Source organism: Rattus norvegicus, chromosome 1 (assembly GCF_021556685.1).
Source record: "Rattus norvegicus strain SHRSP/BbbUtx chromosome 1, alternate assembly SHRSP_T2T, whole genome shotgun sequence".
Lineage (NCBI taxonomy): Eukaryota > Metazoa > Chordata > Mammalia > Rodentia > Muridae > Rattus > Rattus norvegicus.
In genome coordinates this window covers 197740947-197768623 of record NC_141534.1, presented here as the reverse complement: position 1 = coordinate 197768623, position 27677 = coordinate 197740947, and the positions used below count along the sequence as shown (strand labels likewise).

At 47.3% G+C, this 27677-nt stretch overlaps 1 protein-coding gene across 19 annotated transcripts in view; it reads left to right on the top strand.

Moving 5' to 3' along the window:
• Fgfr2 (fibroblast growth factor receptor 2) overlaps positions 1-27677 on the top strand; it is a 105374-nt gene that overhangs the window by 21498 nt on the left and 56199 nt on the right. For 8 of the 19 annotated variants that reach the window (XM_087624566.1, XM_087624683.1, XM_087624537.1 and 5 more), the window contains 4 exon segments: positions 2381-2647; positions 3702-3779; positions 16718-16887; positions 26539-26662. In XM_087624566.1, coding sequence (XP_087480692.1) covers positions 2381-2647; positions 3702-3779; positions 16718-16887; positions 26539-26662 — 639 coding nt within the window. 19 annotated transcript variants of the gene reach the window in all.

The window sequence follows — 27677 nt, the reverse complement described above, 5'->3', positions numbered from 1 at the left end:
CAGATCTGCCTCTCCTTCGTTCAGTTAGGCACTCAGGTCAGCTGCCTCTTCCAACCGGATTCTCAATGTCTTTCAAACTTGGCGCTGCGTATTGCCCGTTAGCTACAGGGTGGCTGCTACTCCTTGGAGGAGACTCCTATCCGCTCCTACAACAGAAGCAGAAACACCTTCAGCGAGGGCAACGCTATCCGTGTTTGGGGCCTGTAGGCCTTAAGATCTTTTTTGCAATGACTTGGGTCTGTCCTTGTAACACAAAAGCAGCCCTAGACAATACATCCCCAACGAGTGTGGCACTGCTCCAAGAAGTCTTTGTTTACCAAAGCAAGAGAGTGACTTGGCCTTCAGGCAGTGCTTGGCTGGCTCCTGCTGCCCATGGGGCCTTTGCCCACCATTTCCACGTGAACTGTTACCTAGTTGCCTCGCCTAACACTACTTACACACTTCCTATTTTCTGTGAGTTTTTTTTTTTTTACTTACTTCCGTTTGCCCCACCACAATGGAAGGTTCACCAGGGCAGGGACTATGCTTACTGGCCTGTTGCTTCCTGAGCATACAGAACAGAGCTTGACCTGTGGTAGGTGTTCAATAAACAGAGGGTGGGTGAGAAAAACAAGCCTTGGACACCTTACCTGGTTGTCAGTTGTATTTGCTTTCTGCCCCTTTTTTATGTGTGTGTGTGTGTGTGGGGGGGTGTTTTTCTGTTTCGTCAACTTCTGTTTTCTTCCCTATGTGGGTTTCCTTCTGTGCTCCTGTACTGTTTAACATCTGTGCCCCTCTTGGCTGTGTGCACTTGAAGTGGGGGTCCCATGTGAGAAGCCTCAGGCCCCTTGTGTTGGCTGCTGCTGTGCTGCTGGTATTTCTTGGACCAGATGTTTATGAAATGGCAGGACTGAAACATGAATTGACTGTATTTTAGTTGTGGGGGAGATTTGTTCTTTTGAGTGGGCTCTGGGCCCAATAGTTGCCTTGTGATGCCACTGCCCAGATCTGGAACCGTCCCAGGGCAGGGAAGGAAGCATTGTGTTTTCTCCGCTTGGGACTCCGGGTACCATTCACAGCTCTCACTGTAGGAATGAAAGCTTACTTCATGGGCCTTTATGGCCACCCTGACCTTGAGCAAGGTCAGGAGCTTCCTCTCACTCCTTTTGGGAGGTTGGATCATTGTTGGCTTCATCCTGCCCTGTCTCTTAGAGGACTGTGACGATGTTCAAAATGTCTGCCTTCTCTGTGTACGACAAAGGTGTCAGTGCGTGGGGCACAATGGCCTATCAGAACTGAGCTTTCTGATTTGAAGGTTTCCTCCGGAAGTCAGGACAGTCCTAGTCAACATGTCTATTCCTGTGTTTGGAGGTATGGGGTAGGCAGTTGGACTTTAGAGTGGGAGAGACCCCCTCTATTTCTAGCCAGGTGATTGATGGCAGGGTGGTGGACCATGGAGGGCCATGATTGACCTGGGCACCAGAGGAGGATCTGGGCTAAATGGGGATGAGAGGGAGGACCTTGTGTTCATAAAGAAGAGAAGGATGCTGAAGGAGATCAGGGAGCCTGGGGTAGTGGGTGGGTTAGAGGGCAGGATGGATCTGGCTTCATTAGTAGCATGTCAGGTAGATAGTAGGTAGTATTCTTATCTAATACATACAGTGTGTGTGTGTGTGTGTGTGTGTGTGTGTTATGGCTGATATACAGTGTAGGGCCATTGATTGCGAGGGACTCCCTACTTTTCTTTCGTTTTATGTTAAAGGACCCCAGGCACCTGTCACTTTGAGGAAGGTGGAGTGTCCCAGCTCACCCAATACAGTATAGACCTAGCTCAGTACTGATTGGACCTCAAGAGCTCATAGAAATGATCACGCCAATCGGAGCCATTTCCCAAGTGGTGAAGAGTTCTGCAGATGGATCTGTTTGCCCCCTGAGTTTGAGACATTTTGTATTGAAAAGCGTGGTTTTGTGATAAGAGGCTAAGTGAAATATGAATGAGTGGTTAAGCCAGTGTGGGAGCTCGGGTGTGCGTGTGCACGTACACAGTCATGCTGGATGACGAGCTTGGCAAATCAACTTTACAGTTTTCTCGTGGAGTTTTCTTCCACTTTAGGGTTTGGTTGGTTTCTAAAGCCCGATTTACAGTCTGTGGAGATGAACCAACCCAGGACAGCTTCTGCGGATGCTTCTGTGGTCATTGTTTCCAGTGCTGTCAGTCAAGTCTGGGTGCAGGCTGCTTCCTGGCTTCTGGGGTCTGGGGGAGAGATGGACATCTCCTGGGGCCATTTGTAAGACAAACGTCTCCTGAGGAAGAACTGGCCTCCACTGACCTTTGTCGGACCTTCTCTCCTTTCCCTCCTTCCCATCTGCCTCTGTCTTCTCTCTCCCACCTCTTCTGCAGAGCCACCAACCAAATACCAAATCTCCCAACCAGAAGCGTGCGTGGTTGCCCCCGGGGAGTCGCTAGAGTTGCGCTGCATGTTGAAAGATGCCGCCGTGATCAGTTGGACTAAGGATGGGGTGCACTTGGGGCCCAACAATAGGACAGTGCTTATTGGGGAGTACCTCCAGATAAAAGGTGCCACACCTAGAGACTCCGGCCTCTATGCTTGTGCTGCAGCTAGGACGGTAGACAGTGAAACTTTGTACTTCATGGTGAATGTCACAGGTGAGTTGGCTTCTGATCAGAAATTATTACTAATTTTGGCCAAGGGAACTGCACTCATTGACTGCTAGGCACAGTGTCAGGTCGTTGTTCTTTAATTGTTTGAGACAAGGTCTCTCTTTGCTGCCCAGGCTGGACTTGAACTCCTGGGCTCATGTCAGCTTCTCATCATCCTCCCAAGAGCTGTGACCCCAGGTGTAGGCTAGTATGCCTGGCGGATCCATTTCTGAAATTCCTCACTGGGTCCTGGTGCACCACACAGTTGACAAGTGACAAAGATCTGACGAGCAGCACACTGTCTTCTCACTCCCACACTGCCCAGCACTCTTGGTGCTTACGGTATAGAGCTGAAATGTGGGAGCTAGATTTTAGTTCCTTTATCAAACGCTTGAGTCTCCCTCCTTGTTATTTCCTTCCATACGGTGAAGGGGATAGGTAGCAACAGGCTTCCTTTGTGGCCAAGTTGGAAGCCCTGCCTTCAGAAAGTTAGCAGTCCGAAGGCCCACACAGGAGACCGTCTTGTTAGGGAGTCGTTTCTGTCTTGAAGGGAACCCCAAACATTGAAAATGGGGAAACAAATCAATGTTTGGCTATTATAGAGTCAAAATTTGTTGGAGGTGACCCTGGAGAGATGGCTCAGTGGTTGGAGCACTGGCGGTTCTTCCAGAAGATCAGGGTTCAATTCCCAGCACCCACACGGCAGCTCACAACTGTCTCTAACTATAGTTTCAAGGGATCCGACACCCTCACACAGGAATATATGTAAGCAAAACACCAATGCACATAAAATAAAAATAAATAAGCCATTCGGAAAACTGTTGGGGACTTGAATACTGTTTGAGGCTTAAAAAAATGAGAAAGCAGAAAACCCTAAGGGTTAGAGACCGACTTCTCGCAGAGAGACACTTCCAGATGGCACTGCACAGTCTCTGACACTCCTCCTGGGTGGTTGAGCTCACTCTGAGGAGGGTGGTCGCGCGGAGAGCTCCCTCAGCCACAGGTGATGGTGACGTTTGCCTTTGCCAATGCACCCACACACGTGTTCTTTTGAATACAGATGCCATCTCATCTGGAGATGACGAGGACGACACAGATAGCTCCGAAGACTTTGTCAGTGAGAACAGGAGCAACCAGAGTAAGTAACCTGCCTCCGAAGGTCCCCAAGAGGAGTGACAGGGGAGTCCTGCCTGTCGCCTGTCTCCTGTCGACTCCTCTATATGCAGTGCTGTGTCCCTTGGCCCTCACTGTCCCCCACTCTGTCTGCTGTCCCTATTTTCCAACTTGAGAATAAACTGTGTTGCTGTCCACCGTCTCGCCACTTGTCTGTTCTTCTTGTGTCAACAGCTCTCTCTTCCACACAAACACTACTTCTGTCCGTGGTTTTACTGTCTTCTTTGGTCTCTCGGTATTCACAGAACTAGTAGAACCGTGGCCATCTTGGTTTTCTTCATAACTCCCGTCATGCCTTTCCTGACTTAGGGTTGGTTGCCTTCCTTCCTCCACTCCCTGGAGTATTTCATTGTTATTGTTGATTTATTTGTTTATGGAAACAAGGCGTCAACTTGGTTGCTTAGGCCGGACAGACTTGAATCCCTGATTCCTGCGATCCTTCCATGAGCCTCTTGAGTTCTGGGCCCATAGGTGTGAGCCACCTTTTGGTTCTTCTATTTCAGAAAGTCCTCCTTGAGAGCTAGTGGAGACTTGTGGTTGGAGGCAAGAGAAGCTCCTTATACTCAGCGTGTAGCTTAGCAAAGAATTGTCTGGTCCAGAATACGAGTTTTGGGGGCTTAGAGACCCTTGCCTGTGCAATATTGCCTTTTGCTGAGGGCAGAAAAGTATCTTACTTTGAGGATGTTGGTGAGAAAGGGAGGGAATGCTGGTGTGTTTTAAGGCAGTGGGCACCAGGCACTCACACTTGACGTCGCTGACTTGCTGGGCTGCTTGGGGCTGATTGCCTAAGTTCCAGTCTTGATTCACTATTTCCCAGTTGCTCATTTGTTCTCTGGGCCTCAGATGGGAATGGCGGCCATGTCTTCTGGGAAGTTAGAGGTATCAAAGGGCAGTATGCTTTGAAGACTCAAGCGCTCGTGAACATTTGTTCCACAGAGAAGCAAAACACAGAATTAGTTATGTTCTTCAGGTAGGGCTGGACTGTTCTAGGGAGACTGTATTGCTAACTGTTTTTTTTAACTTTGTATATTCAGTGTTATTGTGAAAGGATTTTTTGTCATAAGTAAATTTAAATGAGTCATAAGTAATAGAATTTAGTTATTAAAATGAGCCTATGGTGATATACCTTGATGGGTAAAAGTGCTTACCTGGCATGCACAGAGCCCTGCTTTCAACCGCCAGCACTTCCTAAGCTGAGCACGGTGGCACATGTCTACAGTCTTAGTACTCAGGAGGTGGGAGCAGGAGGATTGGAAAGAAATCAGGTACAATTAGAACAGCTCACAGCAGAATTAAGAGATTTTATTCTTAAATAAAATACTTTTTGAAAGGTTTATTTTATTTATACATATGTATTTGTGTGTGTGTGTGTGTGTGTGTGTGTGTGTGTGTGTGTGTGTATGTGTGTGCGTGCATTGCATCCCCTGGAACCGGATTTATGGACAATTGTAAGCTACTTAAGGTGGATGCTGAGATTTGAACTCTGTTCCTCTATACAGAACAGCATGTGCTCTTAACCACTGAGCCATCTTGCCAACCCATCATAAAACACTTCTTAAGGAAAAATATCACATACTTCCCCCTGCCCCAAGTGCAGCATCTTCCATGGTCAGCAACATTTGAGACCACTGAAGAGCCCACACTGACTCAGCCTTAGAGCCCAAAGCCTGTGGTCACTGGGGTTCACTGCAGGCTCTGGGACTTATGCACATGAAGAAGGACACGCGTCTGTCACTATGGTATTACACAAAATTTTATTGTCCTAAGCATTGTTGAGAATCACTTATTCACACGGGCTCCTGCCCAGCCCTTAGGCACCACAATCTTTCTGTAGCTTTGCTTATTCAGAAATAGCCTATGTCAGGTTTATAGACCACGTAGGCTTTTCAGAGTGTCACTTTGCCGCTAGTGCTGTGCGTCACGTTGTTTTCTGAATCTCCCATAGTCTTCAGCTAAATTTTTCTTAGTACTAAGTAGCACCCTCTGGTTTGTGTGTACATGGCTTACCCATTGTCTGTTGAAAGGTATCTTAGCTGTTGCCCAGGCTTGGCAGTCACAAGTAGAGAGATGCGGTTATCTAGGTGTGGGCTTGTTTAGCTGTGCGTTTCCTATTCTCTCCCTTGGAACATGACAATTAGATGCTGTGGTAAGTTCAGAGCCATTGGACACTTGCCAGACTACTCTTCAAAGCAGCCATAATATTCTGCGTTGCCATCGTCCATGAAGGGGAGCGTCCTTTGCTCGCCATCCTTGGCACCATTTTGTGATGTGGTGCTATGGATTCTTTGCCATTCTAGGATGCATTTCCCCCATGACCAAGGATGGTGAGCATCTTTTTATGTGCCTGATTAGCATCTTCATGTTCTCTTGGGTGAGCGTCTAACAACGGCTTTGGCTCCTTTTTTAATTGGGTTGTTTGTTTTCTTATTGTTGAGTTTCAAGAGCTTATTGCATATTTTGGATAGCAGTCCTCTTTCTCCTTTCAAATCCCCTCTCCCGGTGTGTGAATGCCTTTGTTTCAACAGTGTCTCGCAGAGCAAGCATTTTTGAATTCACAGGAAGTCTCTCTCATCAGCTCTCTCATGGGTCCCCTCGTGCCGTTGGTGTTGAAGTTGGGAGCAAACCCGAGGGTGATCCTGTTGCTTCTTATGATTTTTATAGTCCTGTGTTTTACGTTTATTTCCCAGTTGTGATCAGTTTGCAAGGTCTGTGTCTAGATTTAATTTCTGTTGCCTCTGAATGTTCAGTTATTCTTGTATCATTTATTGAAAGTGCCACCACTTAGCCTGGGATAGCTATGTAAGAGAATGTTGTTAGATCTCGGGGTGAATATTGTTACTCCACTGAATTTTTGGCTTTGTCCTTAAGTCTCCTAACTGCTTGGGCATCAAGAAAAATAATTTGATTAATACAATTTTTACTCTAGGGAGGGTAAACATGTAGGACTGTGGTTTTCAAAGTGTGCCTGGACCAGCAATGTCAGCATCACCTGGGTCCTCCCTAGAGATGTACATTCCTTAAGCTTGTCCTTAGACCTAGCTAGTTAGAGATGTGGGATGTGGGTGTCTGTCCATCCGTCCGTGTGTCTGTATGAGTGTGAGTTTATATTTCATCATTTCATATTAAGGTGTGAGAACTGCTGGTTTAGGGATGGACAAACACACACACACACACACACACACACACACACACACACACACACACACACACACAGATTTGCTCCAAACAGGCTCTTAATGCTAGCCATGTTCATAAAAATCAAGAGGACAAGGGAGAGTGTGTGAGTTGTGACTCCTTGTTCCTGTTCTTACGTCCTCTGATAAAGGAGGACTTAGCAGAGTGTGTGTTCATAGTTACCGTGCATTGGCTCTGCCTTAAAGCCAGAGGTGGAACCCTCTCGAACCAGCTCTGGAGGGCACTGGTGCCAACTGCTGGCTCAGGCACTGCCTTCAGGAACCCTTAGTGAGGAAAACAGCCAGGAAACCTATCTGAGGGAGCAAAGGGGGAATGTCCAGCCACTCGCAGCCTGGTACCCATGGGCATTCCAGGTCCTCACAGCAGGTCCCCACGGGAGTGGGATGACATGTTTGTGTAGTTGTTTACAGCTCTCGAGTGATACTACGTGCAGGTGGGTGCCACCATGATTGATTGAGACATCAGGTTCTACCCACTTGGTTTGGCTGGCACACCTGGGGACTGTTCTGTGCTGGGTCAAGGATGCTGCCTGACTACATCACCAGGAGTCCACATGATGTCATGATGAGTAAGATTAGGAATAGATTACGCAACAACCAAGGCCGAGTGATAACAATCTCCTGGTGGTTCATACTTTGCCTGATGGGGGACATCCAGGGCTTCTGCTGTGACTAAGTCCAACTGCCCAGCATGTGTGCAGAAGGGCCGGGCAGGAGAGCACTGTGCAATGGGTGCCGTTCCATAGACAGGTTACTTACACTTTCACCTTGCAACTGGGATTTTGGTAATTAGCTCTCAAATGACACCAGCTCTGTCCCTGAGATGGGTGCTGTGTGGCGATTAAGGGCTGGTGTTAGCTGTACCAGGGAGCTACTGCTGCAGGGAGGGGCCTGTGAAACATGAGATGCTATTTAAAGTGATAGCAGTTCTTAGCTGGCTACTTGGCCTCTGCCTTCTGTTAGTGCGATTAGGCTGGTCTGATTCACAGGTGCAGCCCGGGGCAGCTGAGATTAAGCAGCTGTGCCCTGTGTGTGTGGACAAAGAATGTCAGGACTGGGATACTTGGCAAGGCGGGAAAGGGAATGTGACTGTTCGAACCTTTGTTTTTGTTTTTGTTTTTGTTTTTCCTCCTGTCACCTCAAGTGTCAAATACCTTACCTGACCTGACCTGATTATGAGCGAAAATGCAGAAGTTCGGAATTCTTCGAATTTTCAGCCACCTGGAAACATCCTTGTGTCCACACAGATTCCCCTGGTGCTTCTGTTGTCTGGAAATGCCACTTGGGGTGTGTGTTTGAATATTTGCCTTGAGTAAAGTTAGCCAGTGGTGCTCCTAAGGAGGGGTGGACTGTGTTTGTCTTGGGGCTTGTGAGCGCCGTTTCCCTTTGGATACTTCATGTGCCAAGTTTGTGTCTTCTAGCTTGGAAAAAAAGTGTCATATAGGTCATTCCTTCTGCCAGGTTGCTAGATGGTCATTTATCAGTGTAGGAAGGCAAGCTTCCCGATGTGCAGAGGTGGTGAGTCCTGTGTAGCATGTAGAAAAGCATGATGGCCCCTAAACAACAAACCAAGAGTTAAGAGGGCTGGGAGACGCTTCAGTGGGTAGAAAGGTGCTTGCCACCAAGCGTGGAGACTTGAGTTATTCCTGGAGCCCACCCAGGGGAAAGAGATACAGCACTCCTACAATCAGTGTCTTAGGGTTACTATGGCTGTAATAAAACGGTGTGACTAAAAGCAACTTTGGGAGGAAAGAGTTTATCTGGCTTGCAGTTCCATATCATCATCATCATCATCACCATCATCATCATTATCACCATCACCACCACCATCAGGGAGGGCAGGATCCTAGGGGTCAGAGGGGATCCGGAGGCCAAGGAGGGGTGCTGCTTATTGGCTTGTTCCCCCATGGTTTGCTCAGCCTGCTTTCTTATAGAGCCAGGACCACCAGCCCAAGGGTGGGACCACACACAGTGGGCTGGACCCTCCCCCATCAGTCAGTCACTAATTAACAAACTACCCTATAGGCTTGCCCACAGTGGGGCTCTGATGGAGGCATTTTCTTAATCGAGGTTCTCTCCTTTTAGAAAACTAACGCTTATGTCAAGTTGGCATAAAACTATCTAGCACAGTCTGCATGCATGTGTACACACACACACACACTCACACACACACAGATAGAATAAATACATGTTTAAGAAAAATAATTAAGCAGGGCGGTGGGGGCACATGCTTTTAATCCCACCACTCGGGAAGCAGAGGCAAGTGGATCTCTGGGAGTTCGAGGCCAGCTTGCTCTTCAGAGTGAGTTTCAGGACAGTTAGGGCTACACAGAGAAACCCTGTCTTGAAAAAGAAAAGAGAATTAAAAGGAAGCCATGGCGTTGATCGTCACCCATACAGCAAAAAGGAGAACGCAGACACGAATCGACTGAGGCAGAGTAATGCACTTTGGTTACGGAGTTGGTGTCATTGAGTGAGGTGGACTTCGGTTTTTAGATGGATATTCTTGAGTGTTTGGGTTGCTCCTAACTTTTGGCTCCTCTTGCTGGTCTCCCTCAGCGATGGGTTCTTCTGTGGAAGGTTTCCCTGTTCATATAAACTCTGGGAACTCACCCGTTTTACTTTGTGACATTGTTTACCCTGTGAGCCGGGCTCGCAGGCCTACCTTTTTCACTAACCCGTTAACTTCTCGAGAGTAAGAACCAGCCTGGTGTAGAGTGAATGCTTCTTGGCCTTACAGGTTTCCCAAGCATCTCTTCTGCGTCTTACGTAAAACAGAGTGCTGTTCAGATCTGGTCCATACATGAAGAAATCAAGCCACTGTTTCTCAAAGGATCTTATCTGGAATGATAGTTTGGAACAAGTCTCCACTGAAGGTGACTTGAGTCTTGTAGTGAGTTTAGGAAGCACCTCATGTTGTGACTCTTGCTTAAAGACCAAGTCCAAGAGCATCATTCTTGATCCAAGGGCTCCTCTAGCAAACATCCATTTAATGCACACACACACACACACACACACACACACACACACACACACACACACACACACACACACTGTGCATTCCTGTATGGGCTGATGGGATGGATAGGGCTCCTATCCCTTTTAAGTTAAGTCCTTCTATTGCAGGTGTGAAGGGCGTCCCCAGGTCATGTTTTAGCGGCTGACTAGCTAATGACTTCACACTTTGCCAGCACTAGCTTACTCTCCTGAATAGAGCAATCCTGTGAAGTCATCCGAAGTGTATGCTCAACTTGTTTTCTCTGGACCGAACATTTGATGCTGATTTTTGAAATGTTGAGGGCGTAGAAGTTTCTACATTTGTGCATCAGCATGGGAAAGGTAGCTTGCCTAGTTCTTGCCTTCCCTGGGAATTTAAGTGTTTCCATAGATTGATATCTGGCAACATATTTGTGGAGATTTTTTTTAAAAAAAGTTTCCTCAAGCTTGTGTTTAAAGTGATTGCTTTCTGGAGATTCTGACAGTTAGTTCTTAGGTAGATCATGTTTAACTAAAAGTCTTTGTTACTTAAGTGGAAGGGCTCGACAGCAGGACAAGAGTCCCGTTCTTGGAGTGGTCCTTTCTAGTTGCAAGGGATTTTCCATTTTGTTTTCATCCCTGTTGAGACCTGCACATGCCATGTGCTCCACAACAGAGAGAAAGGCAATCTTCTTTTCTTCTTCCTGGAGGAAGGGCTAGGAGGAGCTAGGGATGTGGTCTAAGGTCCCGGATTCTTTGGTTACCTGGTTGCTGCTAACAGTCCTGAACCATCACTGTTCTGATGATTTTTTTTTTCTTAAAAAACAAAAGTGTGTAGGCTGCCAAATGTTCTGGAAATTCCTAACTGAAACCTCATCAGTAGGTCCGTTCAGGTGCGTTATCACAAAAGGTGCTAATGGTGATTCTTCCTTCTCAGCCCCGCCTGGCCAGCTGCATAGTTGCTGGTCAGGATTCCTTGACTTGCAGAACTTCCTGCGAATTCCATGGAGGCAGCCTCCCGGGAGGCTAGTCATTTCTCTTGTGAGTCATTTGACACTCCCTTTCCCCAGCTCTTCAGTGAGATGTTTGATAGAGATTTCTAGAAGCCAGGCTGTTCCTGTGGTGGTTTGAATAAAAATGCTTCCCAAAGGCTCATGTATTTGAATGCCAGGTAATGGCACTATTTGAGAAGGATTAGGAGGTGTGGCCTTGTTGGAAGAGGTGTGTCACCAAGGTGGGCTTTGAGGTTTCAAAAGCCTGTGGCTGGCTGTGTCTTTTTCTCTTTGCCTATGGATCAGGACACAGAACTTTCGATCTACTTCTCCAGCACTGTATCTGCCTACACGTTGCCATGCTTCTTCCCACTGTGTTGACAATGGACTGACCTGTGGCACTGTAAGCCAGCCCCACTTACGTTTGCCTTTTTAAGAGTTGCCTTGGTCATGGTGTCTCTTCACAGCAATCGAACACTCACTAAGACAGTACTCTTTTTTTAAGTGACACTCCCAGTCTAACTCTGCTAGATTTGGTTTCTCTCAGTTCATATCAAAGGGAAGAAGATGAATGCAAGGATAGTGACATTAAAAACAAAACAAAACAAACACATCAGGGGGCACAGCATTCAGATGCCCCGATTAGTGATATTTTTAAAAGCCCTAATTATAGACTTAAGGCAGGGGGCCTTAGTGAGGCTTTAGGGAGTCGGAGAGACTTGATCTAAGAGCTGAAACAGCCTGTGTGCTTTAAAAATTCTGCATCAATAAAAATACAGTTGGCAGTCGTCAGTATCCCTGGCTCACATAAATCTTGAACTTTTGACTTAATTACTGTGGGAGAGTTCACGGGGCAGCCTGCTGTGGATAAAGAGCATTGCTAAGGGAGCTGGAAACTCCAGGCTAGCCTTGGCCTGGCCTCTGGCTTCGTGACCTTGATCAAATCACTTAACCTTTCTGGGTGACATTGATCTTGTCAGCCATCAAGCCAGATGGAGGAACATTGTAATGTGATTCTCTGTTTTTGCTTTAAAATATGGGGCTGTGCTTGCATTTTGGTTCTAGAGAGAGAGAGAGAGTAGCCTGTAAACTTTAGATGTCAATACTTGGCCATGTAAGGGTTTTTACGGGGGATATCGGTGGGGGTGGGGGTGAGGGTTGGAGGGGCAGGGCCAGCAGCTTGTGTTTTGTCCTTAAGTTTAAATTGAAGGGTAAAAAACATCCCTGTGGTCCCATTATTTGTTGACAGAGATCAATACTTACATAGCACACAGAAGCCTAGAAAGAATGTTAGAACCTCATTAGAACGGCTTCCTTGAGGAAGAGTCAGGGTTTGTCCAGTTATCCATCCTCTTAGAGACTGGCTGCAACTCAAGCTATGGCCTATTTCATTCTATGCTAGCTGGCAGCCATCAGCGGGCATACCTTGAAGGATGGACAGACACCCATTGTGGGAGCTGGCATTGTTGACAGTGCAGCAACCCATCTAGAGGAGGAAGGACAGACCTCCATGGTGAGACAGAGTGGTTAAGGATAACCATTGAGTGCTTGGGGGGGACTTTGAGTGCAGTTAGCTGCATTTTAACAGTGGAAGGCTGCCTGGGCTGACCCTGGAGAGGTGATTGGTGCTGGTATAGAGGAGAATGGCTCTAAAGAGGCCGGCCACATCTCAGTGACGGGATTTTATTTACTTCTTATGATGCTGCTCTCTGTTCTTTTGACTTGCTTCTTGTTAGTACTATTTTGTGACTAAATAGAACTTTTTTCTTTCGCTGTGTATGCCGTGAGGAGATAGATGGATGTCAGAGCCCAAAGGAAGTTTGCTCCTTCCCTCACAAGTGACTTGGTGTGCTTCACTTTTGGTGCCTTTGGAGGTCTACCCCACAGACCAGTCTGATCAGCGAAGTGACTTTGTGTGCGTTCTGAGTGTCCCTAAATAGATGCTGAGGGAGGGGGAGAAAGCAGCTGTCTTTTTTCATGCTCCTGACTTCAGACAGCCTCCTGTGCTCTTGGCTTGCAGAGCCATTTCGAGTAAGGCTGTTGAGTAACTCCAGTGTGAGCGTCTGCTAGGTACCAGGATTGTCTCTGCTTTTGCAGGTTTTTACCCGGGTGCAGCAGTCCCTGCTCCATAGACTTTCTGAAATGCTCCCTAGCTTTGGGAAGGCTGCCTTGCCTTCTTCGAGATGCCTGCTTCTTGTTTCTCTGGTTGTATTTTCCAGTTCTGTGGTTTTTGACCATTGGTATGTGGTGACTTTGGAAGTGGCAGGAAGTAGGAAGAGTCTGCAGAGAGTCTGAGTGTTGGACCTGCAATTCCAGCGCTAGGGAGGATGGGACAGGCAGGATCCTGAGTGTGATGCCAGCCTGGGCTACATAACAAAGCCGTATGAGATAACAGGAGGCCGTTGCTGTGGGAAGCACAACAGGATGCTCATATAGGAATATTCATTTTCCAGACCATGTAGCTCCTTCCAGTTCATATCAGAGTGATAAAATAAAAATTAGGTTATTGTTATAGATAATAGAATAGTTTCATTCCTTCTTCAAGCATCGTGTTTAATGTTTTTTTAAAAAAATATGCACACTCTCCATTTTAAAGGGAGGTTGGTTGCAAAGGCCTTTGACCTGTGTCTCAATAGAGTGGCACTGGCCAGAAAGTCAGGAGCCCAGCAGAGCGTAGGGATGGCCCTTTCCTGGCACACAGGTATCTTGAACAGCTTAACTCAACCGCCCTTTCAGCTCCTGGGGGACTGCTGTGAAATTCACTTCCAACTACTTGTGATTGGATTTTGTTGTGCCCCCACCCACCTTGGGCCTCTGTGACTGAGACAAGAAGCCATCCATGCCCACTGTGGTGTGTGGCCATTGTCTGTTTTGTGTGAGCAGATTTTCTAGATACAGTTCCACTCCAGGGAGGCAACTACCTGCTAGAAATCTCCCGAAGCATTCTTTTATCCCATTCTCTAAGTCATTCCTTGGCTACCAGGACAAAGGCATTGGTTGCCAGTGCACTGTAGGCACAAGTCAGGACAGTGCATTGCATGCGGCTGGGGGCTAGGGGGCAGTCCCCTGTGGTGGTGCAGCCTCGTTGATGGCTTAGAGTAGAAAAGAACATTCGTAGTTCCTGAGACCAGCCCCTCCTTTTTGATCTCCGAGAAGATGAAAATCATGCCTAATAGTTTGTAAGCACCTATTTGCTGGCTTCTTTTATGTTAGGGGGGGAGGGGCATTCCAGAGCTCAGCCCAGCAGTAATTGATGCTATCTGAAAGAGTGACTGCATTAATATTTAGCTAATTCATGTGAATAGGCCATTGTGTTTACTTAAACAAATGACATGAGTCCAGACACCTGACAGCATGAGGTATGCTTTCCAGTTAGGTCAGATTTGTTAAAGTCTTTGTGTTGGGGACAAAGCTCATTATTTATTTGGGGACCTCAATGACTGCTTTCAGTGGCTTTGGATGGATTTTTCTAAGTAGAAGCTTTTAAAATGGAAGATGATTGAAATTGTTTCAGGGTATGCCAGATCCTTGGGGTCTTGTGATAAGTGGGAGTCCAGTAGTCCCCCGGTGAACTCTCAGAAGAATAGATGTGTTTACAAGCATTCAGTACCCAGCTACAAGGTCCTCTCACAGATGCAAAGAAATGGTATAGCCTCTTCTTTCTTAGCCTCACCCTTCCCTCCCTCCTTCTTTCTCTGCCTCCCTCCCTCCTTCCTTCTCTCTCTCCCTCCCTCCTTCTCTCTCTCCCTCCCTCCTTCTCTCTCTCCCTCCCTCCTTCCCTCCCTCCTTCTCTCTCTCCCCCCTCCTTCCCTCCCTCCTTCTCTTTCTCCCTCCCTCCTTCTCTTTCTCCCTCCCTCCTTCTCTCTCTCCCTCCCTCCCCCCTCCCTCCCTCCCTCCTTTTCTCTCTCCTTTCCTCCCTTCTTCCCTTACCTTCCTGCTTCCCCTCTGCTCCAAATGGGTAAGCAACTGTGGTTTTGCACAGTCTTGGCGTCATGAGGTTGCCACCGCAATCCCACCACCTTGACACTTGGGGATGTATTATTGTGAAGAAGATACAGTGTGCCCTTGATAAGAATCTCAACTCTGCCTGTTGTAGTGGGTGTCAAGAGCAAGGGATAGGTGCGGTTATTCCAGAAAGTGATTGTAGCAGGGAAGCTTGGTTGTTCAGGTTGGAACCCTCCCCCCACCCCCGGCAACCCAAATATGCTCCCTAACTGTGATCATTTTGCCTCTGGTTTGTGGAGTGTGCGTGTGGCTCCTGTTGACCCTCATCATGTGGAAAGTACAATCGTTGCCCAATATTTCAGTGGAAGTTCAGGACAATACCAAAGGTTAAGGTGTTCGCCCTGACTGTCTCAGATTCTAGTTTTTAGTGTCTAAAGGGTGGCATGGCAGGCTTGACTTCTTGGCGAAGCTACTCTGTAATAAGCAAGGGATACTGGGGATAAGGACTGCGATTCCAGTATCAGACCGATCTTGGTTAAATGTCAGTTGCAAGCCTCTCGGTGCTGTGACTATTGGCAGGTAATGTCTTACCTCAGTTTCCTTGACCTGCAGCAGGGATGGCAATAACTCCCTTGGGATTGCCATTGGGATGTTGTGAGGAGTCACATGTGTGCCCTGCATGTACAAGCTCTTAGAACAGTGCTTGGCAAACAGACATTGGGTCACTAGCAGCTCCACCCATGTGTCCAGGCATGAGGAATTGATAGCCGCATGCTGGATTGGGGCTGTGGTATCTGTGGGTAAGATGCCCTGTGCTTGTTACTTGGTCACGGAAAGATCCACCTCCTTTCCTGAGCCCAATAAGTCACTTGTGCCTGTGACTGAGGACTATTTAGGGGACTCAGCATTCATCTGATTATTTGCCTCTTAATAAGCTCAGGCAGGGCGTTAGGATTACAGTGCTTTATAACCAACGCTGGGAAGAAAAAAAGGAAGATCTCATTCATTAAAGAAAATTAAGATATACTTAGCAATACAGTATTCTGATTTATCACACGAGGTGCTAGGAAGCTAATGATGGCGTCCCGGATCATCCTACCAAGCTAAGATGAGAACTTACATGATCATTATCAGTCCCAGTGCTGGGGAAATGGGAGCATACAGGTCCCCGGGAGCTCAGTGGTGGGCCAGCCTTCCTACCTGGTAAGTTCCAGGCCAGCAAGAGACCCTGTGTCAAAAAATAACGTGTTTATTTTTTGGCACTTGAGGAACGGACACCTGAGGTTGACCTGTGACCTTACTCACGCACATGCCCATGCACCCGGAACATACACGAACACCCCTCTACCCGCGCCCACACAGAAAGTTCTGATCTGTAAATTGATATGGTCCCCGAGGACAGTTTGTTTTTACAGTGTGTCTATATGACCATTTAATAGGCGCGGAGATCTAAGATGATGTAATTCTCGAGGACAGAGCCCCTTGTCATTACACGGGCTGTTTCTGTGAATACAAAGTAGCATTTTAAAGCATGATTCCACATGGAATTATTTTTTTGGCACCAGACGGGAGCAAGAGAGAAGGTGCTTCTCATGCTTTTTTCCCTGTTAATAGGCATAACCCAATAAGCAGCCCCTCTGGGGACCTTCTGCTAGGCCAGCTGGACCAGACTTCTGGAAATATTTTCAGAATCAAAAGAAAATCAGATCCCTTCCCGTACAGCGAAGCAGTCCTACCTTTGTTGCTTGATGAGGCCGCTCCTTCATACACACGTATTTCATTGTCTTCTAACTCAGGAGCACCGTACTGGACCAACACCGAAAAGATGGAGAAGCGGCTCCATGCTGTCCCTGCCGCCAACACTGTGAAGTTCCGCTGTCCAGCCGGGGGGAATCCAACACCCACAATGAGGTGGCTAAAAAACGGGAAGGAGTTTAAGCAGGAGCATCGCATCGGAGGCTATAAGGTAGGAGCTTCTAGGGCCCTGTATTTCCAAATGTTTATTTTTTTTTAAAGTCCTCTGGAGTTGGTGGGACCAGGGGGAATACGTGTTTTTAAAACGATGTAATTATTGTAATTGGTCACGTCACTGTCTGATATGTTTAAACGATCGCCCCGGACGCCCCTGTAATTTTAAAGTTAGTCCCCATTTACATTCTTCTTTACACGAGGAGGGTTTAATAACCAGGGGGTCGAAAGTTGAGGGTCTGTTTTCTATATGCTTTATGGCCCGTAAAACTTGAGCTGGTGCAGCCAGCCTGCGAGGGTGGAATTATATGAAGAGTGAATAGCTTGGGTTAGAGAAGGGGCGTATGAACTAGTATTAGTTCACAAGGGGGGTTGCTGGACGATGACAGAAGCAGTCCCCGATGCTCCATCGCCAAAGGTGTTCCAGGGACCATCCGAGAATGGCCTAAATTTCGTCTCATCCCTCACTGAAGAGCTGGGTGACAGCATCTCTGTGACATCCTGAAATGGCTCCCTGGGATGCTAAGAAAGGTTTTGCCCATTCATTCATTCTTCATTCATTCAGTGTCATGGATTGAACATCCCTAGGGGTTTTCCTTATGGTTTCATTCAATCACTCCGCATCACTGATTAAGTATCCTTCTATAGGACACTGCCTAAGCACTGGGGAAACTAAGCAAGCAGGACTAGATGTGGTCTCGAGTCAGAGGGCACCGGGTATGGCAGGGAACCCAAGGTGAGAGCTGGCACTTAGATAGAGGATGAAGTCACAAGCACACGCTGTACCCGGTGGGCATGCCGAGGAAGGGTGGTCCTCAGCACAGTGGGAGGATAAGAAGAACCAGGGCTAGCCAGGCATGGTGGCACGTGCCTTCAGGAGCACTCAGGAGGTGGAGACAGACAGATCACTTTGGGGATTAGTTGGAAAGTTGAGGTGGTGGTGGTTGTGGTGGTGGTTTGGTTTGGTTTCGTTTGAAAGAAAAGAGATGGAATTTTCAAATTATTTAGTATGGGTAGAATTATTTTAAGGATTTTGCACATGCAGAGGGTTTAAGGAGGCCGTGTCCCTGTGCATTTGGACTCAGTGAGGGTGTATACATTGTCAGTTGCCACCAGCTGCTTCAGGTTGAGGCTCTACTATGGTCAGCACCTCACAGTTTGACCGTAAGTCCGAGTGCAGCCTAGTGGGGTCTTTCCCCTTGGGGTCTCCCTGAAAGGATTCTCTGGGGAAGGAACTATTCATTTGTCATTAGGATTCACTCTCTGCTTCCTGCCACATGGGCCAGAGCAGAGCCGGTGACACGGTAACAGCTGTCATCTCCAGGGTACGCAGAGGAGGGAGGTGGGAAGAACCTCACAGCCTCTGCGACCTCACCTCACCTCACCGTGGGAGCAGCGTTCCGGCTCTTCTGCTCTCCCCTTTAATTAAACAGGTCCCCAGGGAGGAGCCCAGCCAAGGTCATGAGTGCCAAGAGTATCACTTAGAGGCTTCCAGCGTGGGCAAATAGAAGGCACCCATGCCTGGCTCCTAAAAGCCAGGTGGGAGAGGCGTTCTTGGAGGCGGCCTTGGGGTGTGCGGAAGAGCGGTCTCTACCTGTGTTTAACCTGGCACTGTGGTACCCAGGCCCCGTGCCACCCTGCCCAACTTATATGAGCTTCCTCCCACCTGTCAGATACCTGGCACTGGCTGAGCAGGCTTTCATCTTTAAAAGGATCATTTGTTTCTATAGTAATTTTTTACCCCTGCTTTTAACCTTTAAAAAATTAACACGTAGAGCCCTGAACCCAGAAGAGGATGGGGCCAACCTGTAAGTCTTTATCTAGGTTGGGGAAGTTGAGTGTCAAAGCAAAGAAGGGCAGGCTTGCTGGACCTCAGACACGGGCACTCTTCAGTCCTCCACTGCGACTTCTCCATGTCGTTAGAAACAGGACAGTGGCATTGGAAAGTGGACTCTAAAATAAATAAAAGGAACAAATAGACAAAGATTTCATCAGGTATTGCAGCTTAGAAAGGGAGGGTCACACCCCTTAAACGCTGGCCCCCAGACTGGCCGACCACTCTGGCTTGCGGGGGAACTCACAGAATCGATGCAGTTTCAACGATTTGCTTACGTACAATTTTACTGGGAGAATGGTGGTCAGGACCCTGGTAGTTAACTAATTCTGCTCAGGCAGACAACTCTTAAGCAGGTACCAAGCGAGCCCGGGAGTCTCCAGAGACTCCTGGTCTTAAAATAAATGGGCCGTACATCATTATTATGGATAAGGAACATTTTGCAAATGTGAATGAGTGATTACGATTTCGGAGCTGTTAGACACAGGGCTTAATGAGGGAATGCCCTTGATTTTTAACAGGTGCAGGTAGCTTTAATTACCCGTGACAACGTTGTGCTAATTAAGAGCACCCAGGAGGACCCTGGAAGATGGCTGTAGCCTATGAGGACACATGTCCAGGCTGTCTTATTTTTTTTTTAAAGATTTATCTGTTTGTTTTATGTGTATGAGTATCGCCTGCATGTGTATTTATGCACACATGTGTGCCTGATGTCCTCAGAGGTCAGAAGAAAGTGTTCGAACCCTGGAACTGGAATTACACCATGTGGGTGCTGGGGCTTCTGCAAGAGCAGCAAAATGTTCTTAACCACAGAAACACCCTCCCACCCAACCTTGGGAGTCTTTGCTAATTCGTGTTGGAGCTGTTCCTAGAGGGAAGAAGAAAGGAATTTGGATGGATAGGGGTAAAATCCTAACTCAAAAGGACATTTCCATGCTTGAGAAATAAGCCTAGAGAGAGATGAGGACCCGAGTCAAAGACTAGAACCCAGATGTCACAGGGTGTCCTGTGATCCCAGGGCTGGAATTCAATGGCCAGCTAGTCTTGCCAAGTCAGGTTTGGTGAGAGATCCTGTCTCAAAAAAATAAGGTAGAGAGGGAGATACCCAAATTTGGCCTCTGACCTCCACACATACGCACACATGCATAGGTGGACCCACTCCCCAGAAAATAAAGGAAAGAGGATAAAAAGGATGAAAGGAAAAACTGGTTTGTGTGGCCCTGGCCTCGGTGCTCTCCTAATCTTTCCCTAGTGCATGCAGAAGGAAGCTGTTGTCCTGGTGGCCCCTGAGGTGACCTGTCCAATGCAAATGATTGTGCAACAGAGATTTTCACATCAGAGGAATTAAGTTGACCCTGGTAGGACGTTCATTGTGGCGATACTGGAAATTTAGAAATTCCGTGGAGCCCCAGGGCTTTCTGGGAATTAGGAAAGTCATAGCTGTCAGCTTGGCAAATGTGTGCCCTAAAGCATACTTCTTGCTGAAGGTGCATTAAACCCTCCCAGGGTTCCTAGGTTGTGAAGGGTGGGAGGTCCCCCAACTATTGCCATCTCCTGGGCTTGGGTCTCCCTTCCTGGTATAGCTGCCTGCCTGAAACCACTCTATTTTTAGGCTTCCCCCTGGGCCTTAACAGCACAAGGTTAGGTATCTTGGTCTCTGTGTGGTTTTCCTTTTGATATTCTCTTCATTGTTAAGTGAACTCCTAAAGAAAATGTACCTGCAGACTTTTGACCTGAGGTGCTGTGTACAAGCTGTTGTTTTGCATCAGTACCGGTTTTGGTCTCAGTACCGGAAAGGAGAGACCTACTTTAAAAAACCAAAAATAAAAGCTTAGTTTATTTGTCTGTGTGTGTGTGTGTGTGTGTGTGTGTGTGTGTGTGTGTGTGTGTGTGTCTTGTATCATGTGGAGGCCAGAGGACAACCTTTGGGAGGGAGTTGGTTTTCTCCTTTCACCAGATGGGTCCTAGGGATCACCCTTAAGCTATCTGTCTTGGAGGTAATTCCATGTCGTAAGACAGATACCTTACTGAAGAGACTTACCTAACTCAATCGCCACAGAGAGGGCCTGCCAGGTCCCAACCCCCAACTCTTCTGATTTCTGTTTGTTTGCCTCTTAATGAAGCAAGGTGTCAAGTTTTCCATGGTATGTTTTTTCCAGAAAGCCTGAGACCTGGAAGTTTCCATAAAGGAACATTGGTTATTTGTGTGACTTTTCTTGTTTCTTCATAAACCTGTCATTCTGGAGCCCACACAGGGCTTTGATGGCTAGCCTAGTCCCTCCAGCACTTCTGACTTGTTTATGGCTTTGTGGCCCTTGGCCACCACACCCCAGCATGCTCTGGAATGACTTGTGCTTGGGACCACTGAAGGGGAAAACATCGAGAATTAAGAAATGAGACCAAAACTGGAGCTGGAGGGATGGCTTGGTGGCTAAGAACGTGTATTGGTCAAGCAGAGGCTCTGGGTTCAGGTGTCGGCACCCAGAGATCTGGTGTACCTCTGAGGGTACCTGCATCTACATGTGCATATCTTTCTTACATAGTACACATGATTAAAAATAAAAATAATTAAAATTTTAAAAGGGGGCTCAGCTTTGTTTCAGCTTAAAAGACATTTGGCATTCTGCACCCCAGTCATGTGTGTGTGTGTGTGTGTGTGTGTGTGTGTGTGTGTGTGTGTGTGTGCATGTGTGAGTGGGGGTGTGGGGGGTGTGGGGGTGTTCATTTGCTCTTCCAACTTCTGTCACCTCTCTGGGTTATGAAAGTTAAAAACAAAACAAAATAAAACCCACCAAAACCTGTCCTAGAATACCATCTTGTTTGACCATTTTTTTAAACCTCCAAAACTTTTTTGATACTCTAAATAAAATGTCTGCACCCATTAAAAAAATAACCTGTCCCCCAGCACTTGAGGTTCTCAAGTCTAATTCATTCTTTGTCTTTAAATTTTTTTTGTACCTCCTGCAAATGGCATCCTAGGATGTTTGCCTTTTATGCCAGTGTATTTTACTTAATCTATTCAGGCTCTATGTTACAGTATGAATCAAAACTTATTTTTATTATTGATCATTATTGCGTCCAATGGCTGTAGCCAGCACCTTTCGTTATAATTTGAATGTGTCTGAGTCCTTGCTCTCAGGTTTTTGGGGTACACAGTTAGTGGAATTACTGGGTCGTATGGCTTGAAGGCCAGCATTCAAGGAGAGCTGAGTTCAGAAGGTGCTGAACGGCCTGCTGCCGCCCAGCTTGTTGTTCAGGCAACCTTGCATTTTGTGGTATAAGACATCTCCTTAGAGAGTCAGCGGTTGTTTACTGATCTGAGTAAAGAGATTCAGTTTCCACTTGCGGTTGTAGATTTCAACCTTCCTAAAGCTGTAGCCATTTAATACAGTTCCTCATGTTGTGGTGACCCACAACCATAAAGTTATTTCCCTTGCTACTTCATAACTGAAAATTTGCTACTGCTGTGAATCCTAGCGAATGGTCTTAGGTGACCCCTGTGAAAGGGGTGCTTGACCCCCAAAGAGGTCACACCAGCAGGTCTATAACCACTGTGGTAGAAGGTCTGATGGTACAGTTCTCTGAACAACCCCGCTGTAAAGCAAACTGCTACCCGTCGATGCCGGTTTAAGCATTAACAAGTGTTTGCCTTCACATCTGGGTAATGACAGGCGGCTGAATGTGAGTCCTTCCACACACGTGTGAGACTTGTATACAAGTGCGTTCAGAAGGAGTGGTTGGGCACCCCTAGGAGCCTTCTGGAAGTGGGGCTCGGGGATGGAATAGTGAGATTTCGTATATCTTCTCAGCCACGGATGTATTTATAGATGACCTTTCTGAAGCCGGGACTATGGGGTTTTTATTGCTAGGAAGTTAGAGGGCATCTGTTGTCACATGGAGACTTCCTTCGAGCTGGCTTGGGGTTCAGCTTCTGGCTGTTTATTCTGCTTGTCAGCGAACACCTGGGTATTTGGAAATCTTTGAATATTTTGTTGTTTTGCAATGAGGAAGCCAAACATCCAGGTGACAGTTGGGGCCTTCGACCTTTGACTTTTTGGTGATACCTTTTGAGTCTACAGAAGTTAAATCTTTATTTCCCGTTGTTACTTGAACATAACCAAGGCTTTCACAGGCATTTAGAGAGGTTCGGGATAGCAGAAGAAGTCTAGAAACAAAACAAAACAAAACACTGAAAACAAAACAAACAAAAAAAAAACCCCCACAAAAACAAAGCAACCCAAAAACCTGTCTGGGCCGCCTTCTGTCTTGGAATAGGTGGGGTGTGGAACATTTGTGAAGTCTGCTTTTTGGGTTCCAAGTTAAAGAGCTCAGGGCTTAGCTTCAGTCTGGTTTGTTTCAAAGCTGAAATGTTATTTCGAGAAAGACCTTGGTGAACATAGTTTTGGAGCTCTGCTCGCCAGTTCTGTTCCTTGGCAGGTGGAAAATGACGATGAATTCCACACAAATTTGGCTGTGGGCAGGAATGAAAAGACGAGTTGCTTGGTGCAGGGCTCCTCCCGTCCTTGGCCTTTTGTTCTGGGTCAGCTAGAGAGACCCAGAAGAGGAACATACCCCAGAGCAGGATTTAGGGCCCAGCAGACGGCTGAGGAGACGTTCTCTTTCAGTTCATGCATCTACATGTTTGTGTGTACACACGTGTTTGTGTGCACACACGTGTTCATGTGTATGCATGTGTTTGTGTGCACACACATGTTCATGTGTATGCACGTGTTCATGTGTATGCACGTGTTAATGTGCACACATGTGTTCATATATATGCATGTGTTCATGTATATGTACATGTTCATGTGTACACATGTGTTCATGTGTATGCATGTGTTTGTGTGCACACACGTGTTCATGTGTATGCACGTGTTCATGTGTATTCATGTGTTTGTGTGCACACACGTGTTCATGTGTATGCATGTGTTCGTGTGTATGTACATGTTCATGTGTACGCACGTGTTTGGATGCCAAAGGCTGACAAGTGCCCCCCCTCAGTCACTTTCTATCTTACGGACTGAGACAAGGTCTCTCACTGAACCTCAAACTCGCCGATGGGCTTGCCTGGTTATTTTCCGTGGACAGGATACCCAGAAGAAGCAGGACACAGTTAGTTAAACAGCACCAGCAAGCAAAGTGTCATTAGTCTTAGTGGGTGCCACTACCTTGTTCCTCAGACTAGTTTCTCTGGTTTTACGTCGCTGCTCGCCTTTGGTGTCTGTGTTCCCTTCTACTCGCTCACCGCGTTCTGAAGTGACACCCATCTTCCTGATTTGTGTTAATCAGCCGGCGAGCAAGTGTCTCATTATTGTTTTAATTTGCATCCCCTTGATTGCTAATGAGGATGAGCAGCTTCTTAGATTTGGGGGGAGGTATTTATAGCCCATGTACAGAAACAATGTACATGCATTTGGCCTAAACGGCAAAACAGTCGAGGTCCCGCAGCTCTGAGACACTCGGGGCGCACTGAAGGGCACAGCACATTTCACCCGCTTTCTGCACGGTGCCCGCTTCAGGTCACAGAGAAGCTTGGAGCGCAAACACCGAGTTTAATAAATTTCCAAACTCAGTGCCCATGGCTGCCATTTCTTACGAAGATGCTATTGTAGTTGTTTCAGCAGTCCCTCCTCTACACAGCATCCAAGCAAGCCCTGCTATTGGCAGCTTAGTTTCTAAGAGCATCCCTCTGGAAAAATGCCGTACCTTTAATATTTGGGTCTCGTGATGTGTTAAGGAATTCAGCTGGGAGCAGAGGTGTCAGGGGGAAAATATGAATGGCACTGCATGTAGGAGATGATTGAGGGAGTCGCAAGGTTCTAGAAGGCCGGAACTATTGAGTAACAGGGTTCTAGAAAGGGGTGGAAATAACTACTTTAGTATGTGTGCTTCTTGTTGCAAAAGCATTTTGTCCAGGTTAACTTGTTGATATGTGTATTGTGTCTCTAAGACGTTAATATCTGGGACTCTTTCTTAGAATTCCATAGGCCCCAGGAAACTCTTAGCTGATCATGTATTCTGAGATGGGGTGCTGGGCTGTGCTGCCCCAAGCCAAGATCTGATGCCTTGGGCAGCCAACGTCACTACACTTAGCAGTTCGTGGGGCAAGTCCATTTGGAATATGCCATGTGCCAGAGTCTGAATCCAGGCACAAGAAAGACATTGACAGTTTGGATGGGGTCCAGAGTGAGGCGCTGCCACGATTAAAGGCTCACAGGCATGACATTTGAGCAGGGGCTCAAAGAACTGAATATTTACAGCAGGGCTCAGGGATGGATTACGAAGCGTGGACTCTGGAGCTTGTGGGCTGCATCCCTAAAGTACCGTCCATGTGACTGGCTGGTAGAGAACCAGTTCTGAACATTCTGAGAGCCTGGGATACAGAGGGTACCCTTGTGTCTCCATCTGCCTTGAGTTCTGCAGAGGAGCCAGCCTGTCACTGCCTCCCCCACCTCTCAGAGTGACATCTCCAAGTAGCACCCTGGGACTGGAATTTGATAGGTTCCCCTGGAATTGGCAGGGCCTCCCCAATCAGGACCCTCGTATTGCACGGCTTTTTCTCAGGGGGTCTTGCAGGTCCTGAAAGGGGACCGATGTGAGTCTTGTGAGTGGAACACAGACCTTCTCTGTTACCAGGCTGAAGCCCTCAGATTCATTCCTTCTCCCCACCTATTTGGCTTGTGAGTCAGTTTTCCTTCCTGTGCTGGACTCAGAGGCAACTCCAGGATTGTGCAATGGTCGGGGTCAGTGGCATCTAAGCAAGGCAACAGCCCCGCCTCATTTCGAACCCTCTGCTTGTGCTGTTAAGAAGGTTCCGGCCCTCACCCCAGTAGTACCACGAGTCATCCTAGTGGGAACAGTGATCTTGGCTTTGATCTCAGCTCCACTCAGAGGTTACAGCCACAGCATACGATTGCCCCGTTTTCAGGTGCATCCTGGGACAGCGGCCCTACCCTTTGTTCTTAGAAGGGCATGGCCATGTGGTACCTTTCCTCACTGCCTCCTTTAGGTTCTCCCAAGACGAGAACATTAGAACCTCACGTGAGCTGACAGGCTGTGGGTGGGAGTCATAATAGCTTTAGTTTTACGCGCACTTCTTATTTTTGGAAAGTCTCAAGACATTTACAAACAAACAGATATGTAACTTGGGGTCCTTGCTCCCATGTCTGGAATTCTGGGAATACCAGGAACATGTGCCATTAGTTTATCTCCCCCATCAGGGAGGGGGAGGGGCAGACCCATGGTCCCAGTGGAAACATACTTTCGACATATCTGGGGGCCCAGAGAATGAAACAAACAGCCCTAGGAACAATAATAGATCTGACCCAAGGGCTTCTTGGGGGAATTATATTAGCTAAGGCCGAAGGTGGGGCATGCAGCCAGTGACCTCGAGTGTTGGCTCTAGGTGATTCCATGGTGCTCTGGGGACTGCCGGCTCCAGGTGGGAGGATGGCCTAAGCAGTTCACCTACCAGTGAGGTATGACATCGTGAGGTTTACTGATTGGACCTCTTGGCTATGTAGGTTCTCCTAGTGGAACCACAAATCCAAGACAAGGACACGCATTTACAGGCTCCTGAATACCAGCTTGTCGGGCTGTTCTAGGGAAAACTTTCTGAATATTAATTATGGGGCAGTTTACAAGTCTTTTTCATTCTCCGCTTCCCATAACTTCCTGGGCATTGAACCCAGGCTATGTGCAAGCTGAACAAGTTCTGCCCATGAGCTTGACTCAGATCCATCCAGCGTCCTTCATACTGTGCACATCTGGGACTCAGTCTGTGATAAAAAACCATCTTTCCTTTGACTCTTTCAGGTACGAAACCAGCACTGGAGCCTTATTATGGAAAGTGTGGTCCCATCAGACAAAGGCAATTACACCTGCCTGGTGGAGAATGAATACGGGTCCATCAACCACACCTACCACCTTGATGTTGTTGGTGAGTTCGCCTCCTGGCTTGGCTCCTTTAGAACCACAGCAGTGAGGGTATTTCTTTTCCTCACACTTAAGGAGAATCGGCTTGTCTCCTTTCTGTGTCCATAAGCTGTCATCTGAGAAGGTCCCATCTGTCATATGACTGTGTTCTGTTTCCTGGGTAGCCAGGTTTTATGGGCTTGGAGGAGATCTTCCTGGTCCCTAAGCATTATTTATCAGGTGGATGTGGGATAAAACAGATCATTCTGGAAGCTGAGATTACTTTGAATGATCTTAGTGTGTGCAGGGAAACTTTTAATTATGTTTGTCTGTGTGGATATGTGCAAGTGAGTGCAGGTGCTTCTAGTGGGCAGAAGAGGGGGTTGGATTTGCTGGAGCTAGCGATCCAGGCAGTTGTGGACCACCAATGTGGATGCTGGAACGGAACTCAAGTCCTCTGGAAGAGCAATGTGTGCTCTTAATATAATGATTGAGCCTGTGTCTGGCTGGAAGTAAAAAGTCAATATCAGAAATGGTCCTTGGGTAGTTCAGCGCCTATTCCTGGAAGATATTTCTCTGAGCAAAGGGAACCATCTGTGTCTGAGACTCACCAATATGTTTTTGTCACAGCGTACACATAAATAGGTCATTTTCATTTCCCACCTTTTACACAGCCTGTAGTTCCAGAAAGGGACATTTCTACCCAAGTTTTACTGGTTATCATATGCCTGTGTCATGACTACTGAAGAGATCCGATTGGTTGCTCCAGGTTATGTTTCTCATTGTTGCACAGAATGCTTAACAGATGCAACTTATAGAAGGAAGGGTTCGTTTGGGCTCCCACTTTGAGTCCTCCATGGTGGGCAAGGCATGGGGACAGGAGCAAGGCACCTGGTCACATTGTGTCTGCACGTCAGGAAACAGATGGATACAACCACCTAGCCCATTCTTCTCTCCTTGTACAGTATACTTAATGGGGTACCCACTTTTAGGGTGAGTCTCCCCACCTACCCTAGATTAATCTAGAACTAACTTAATCT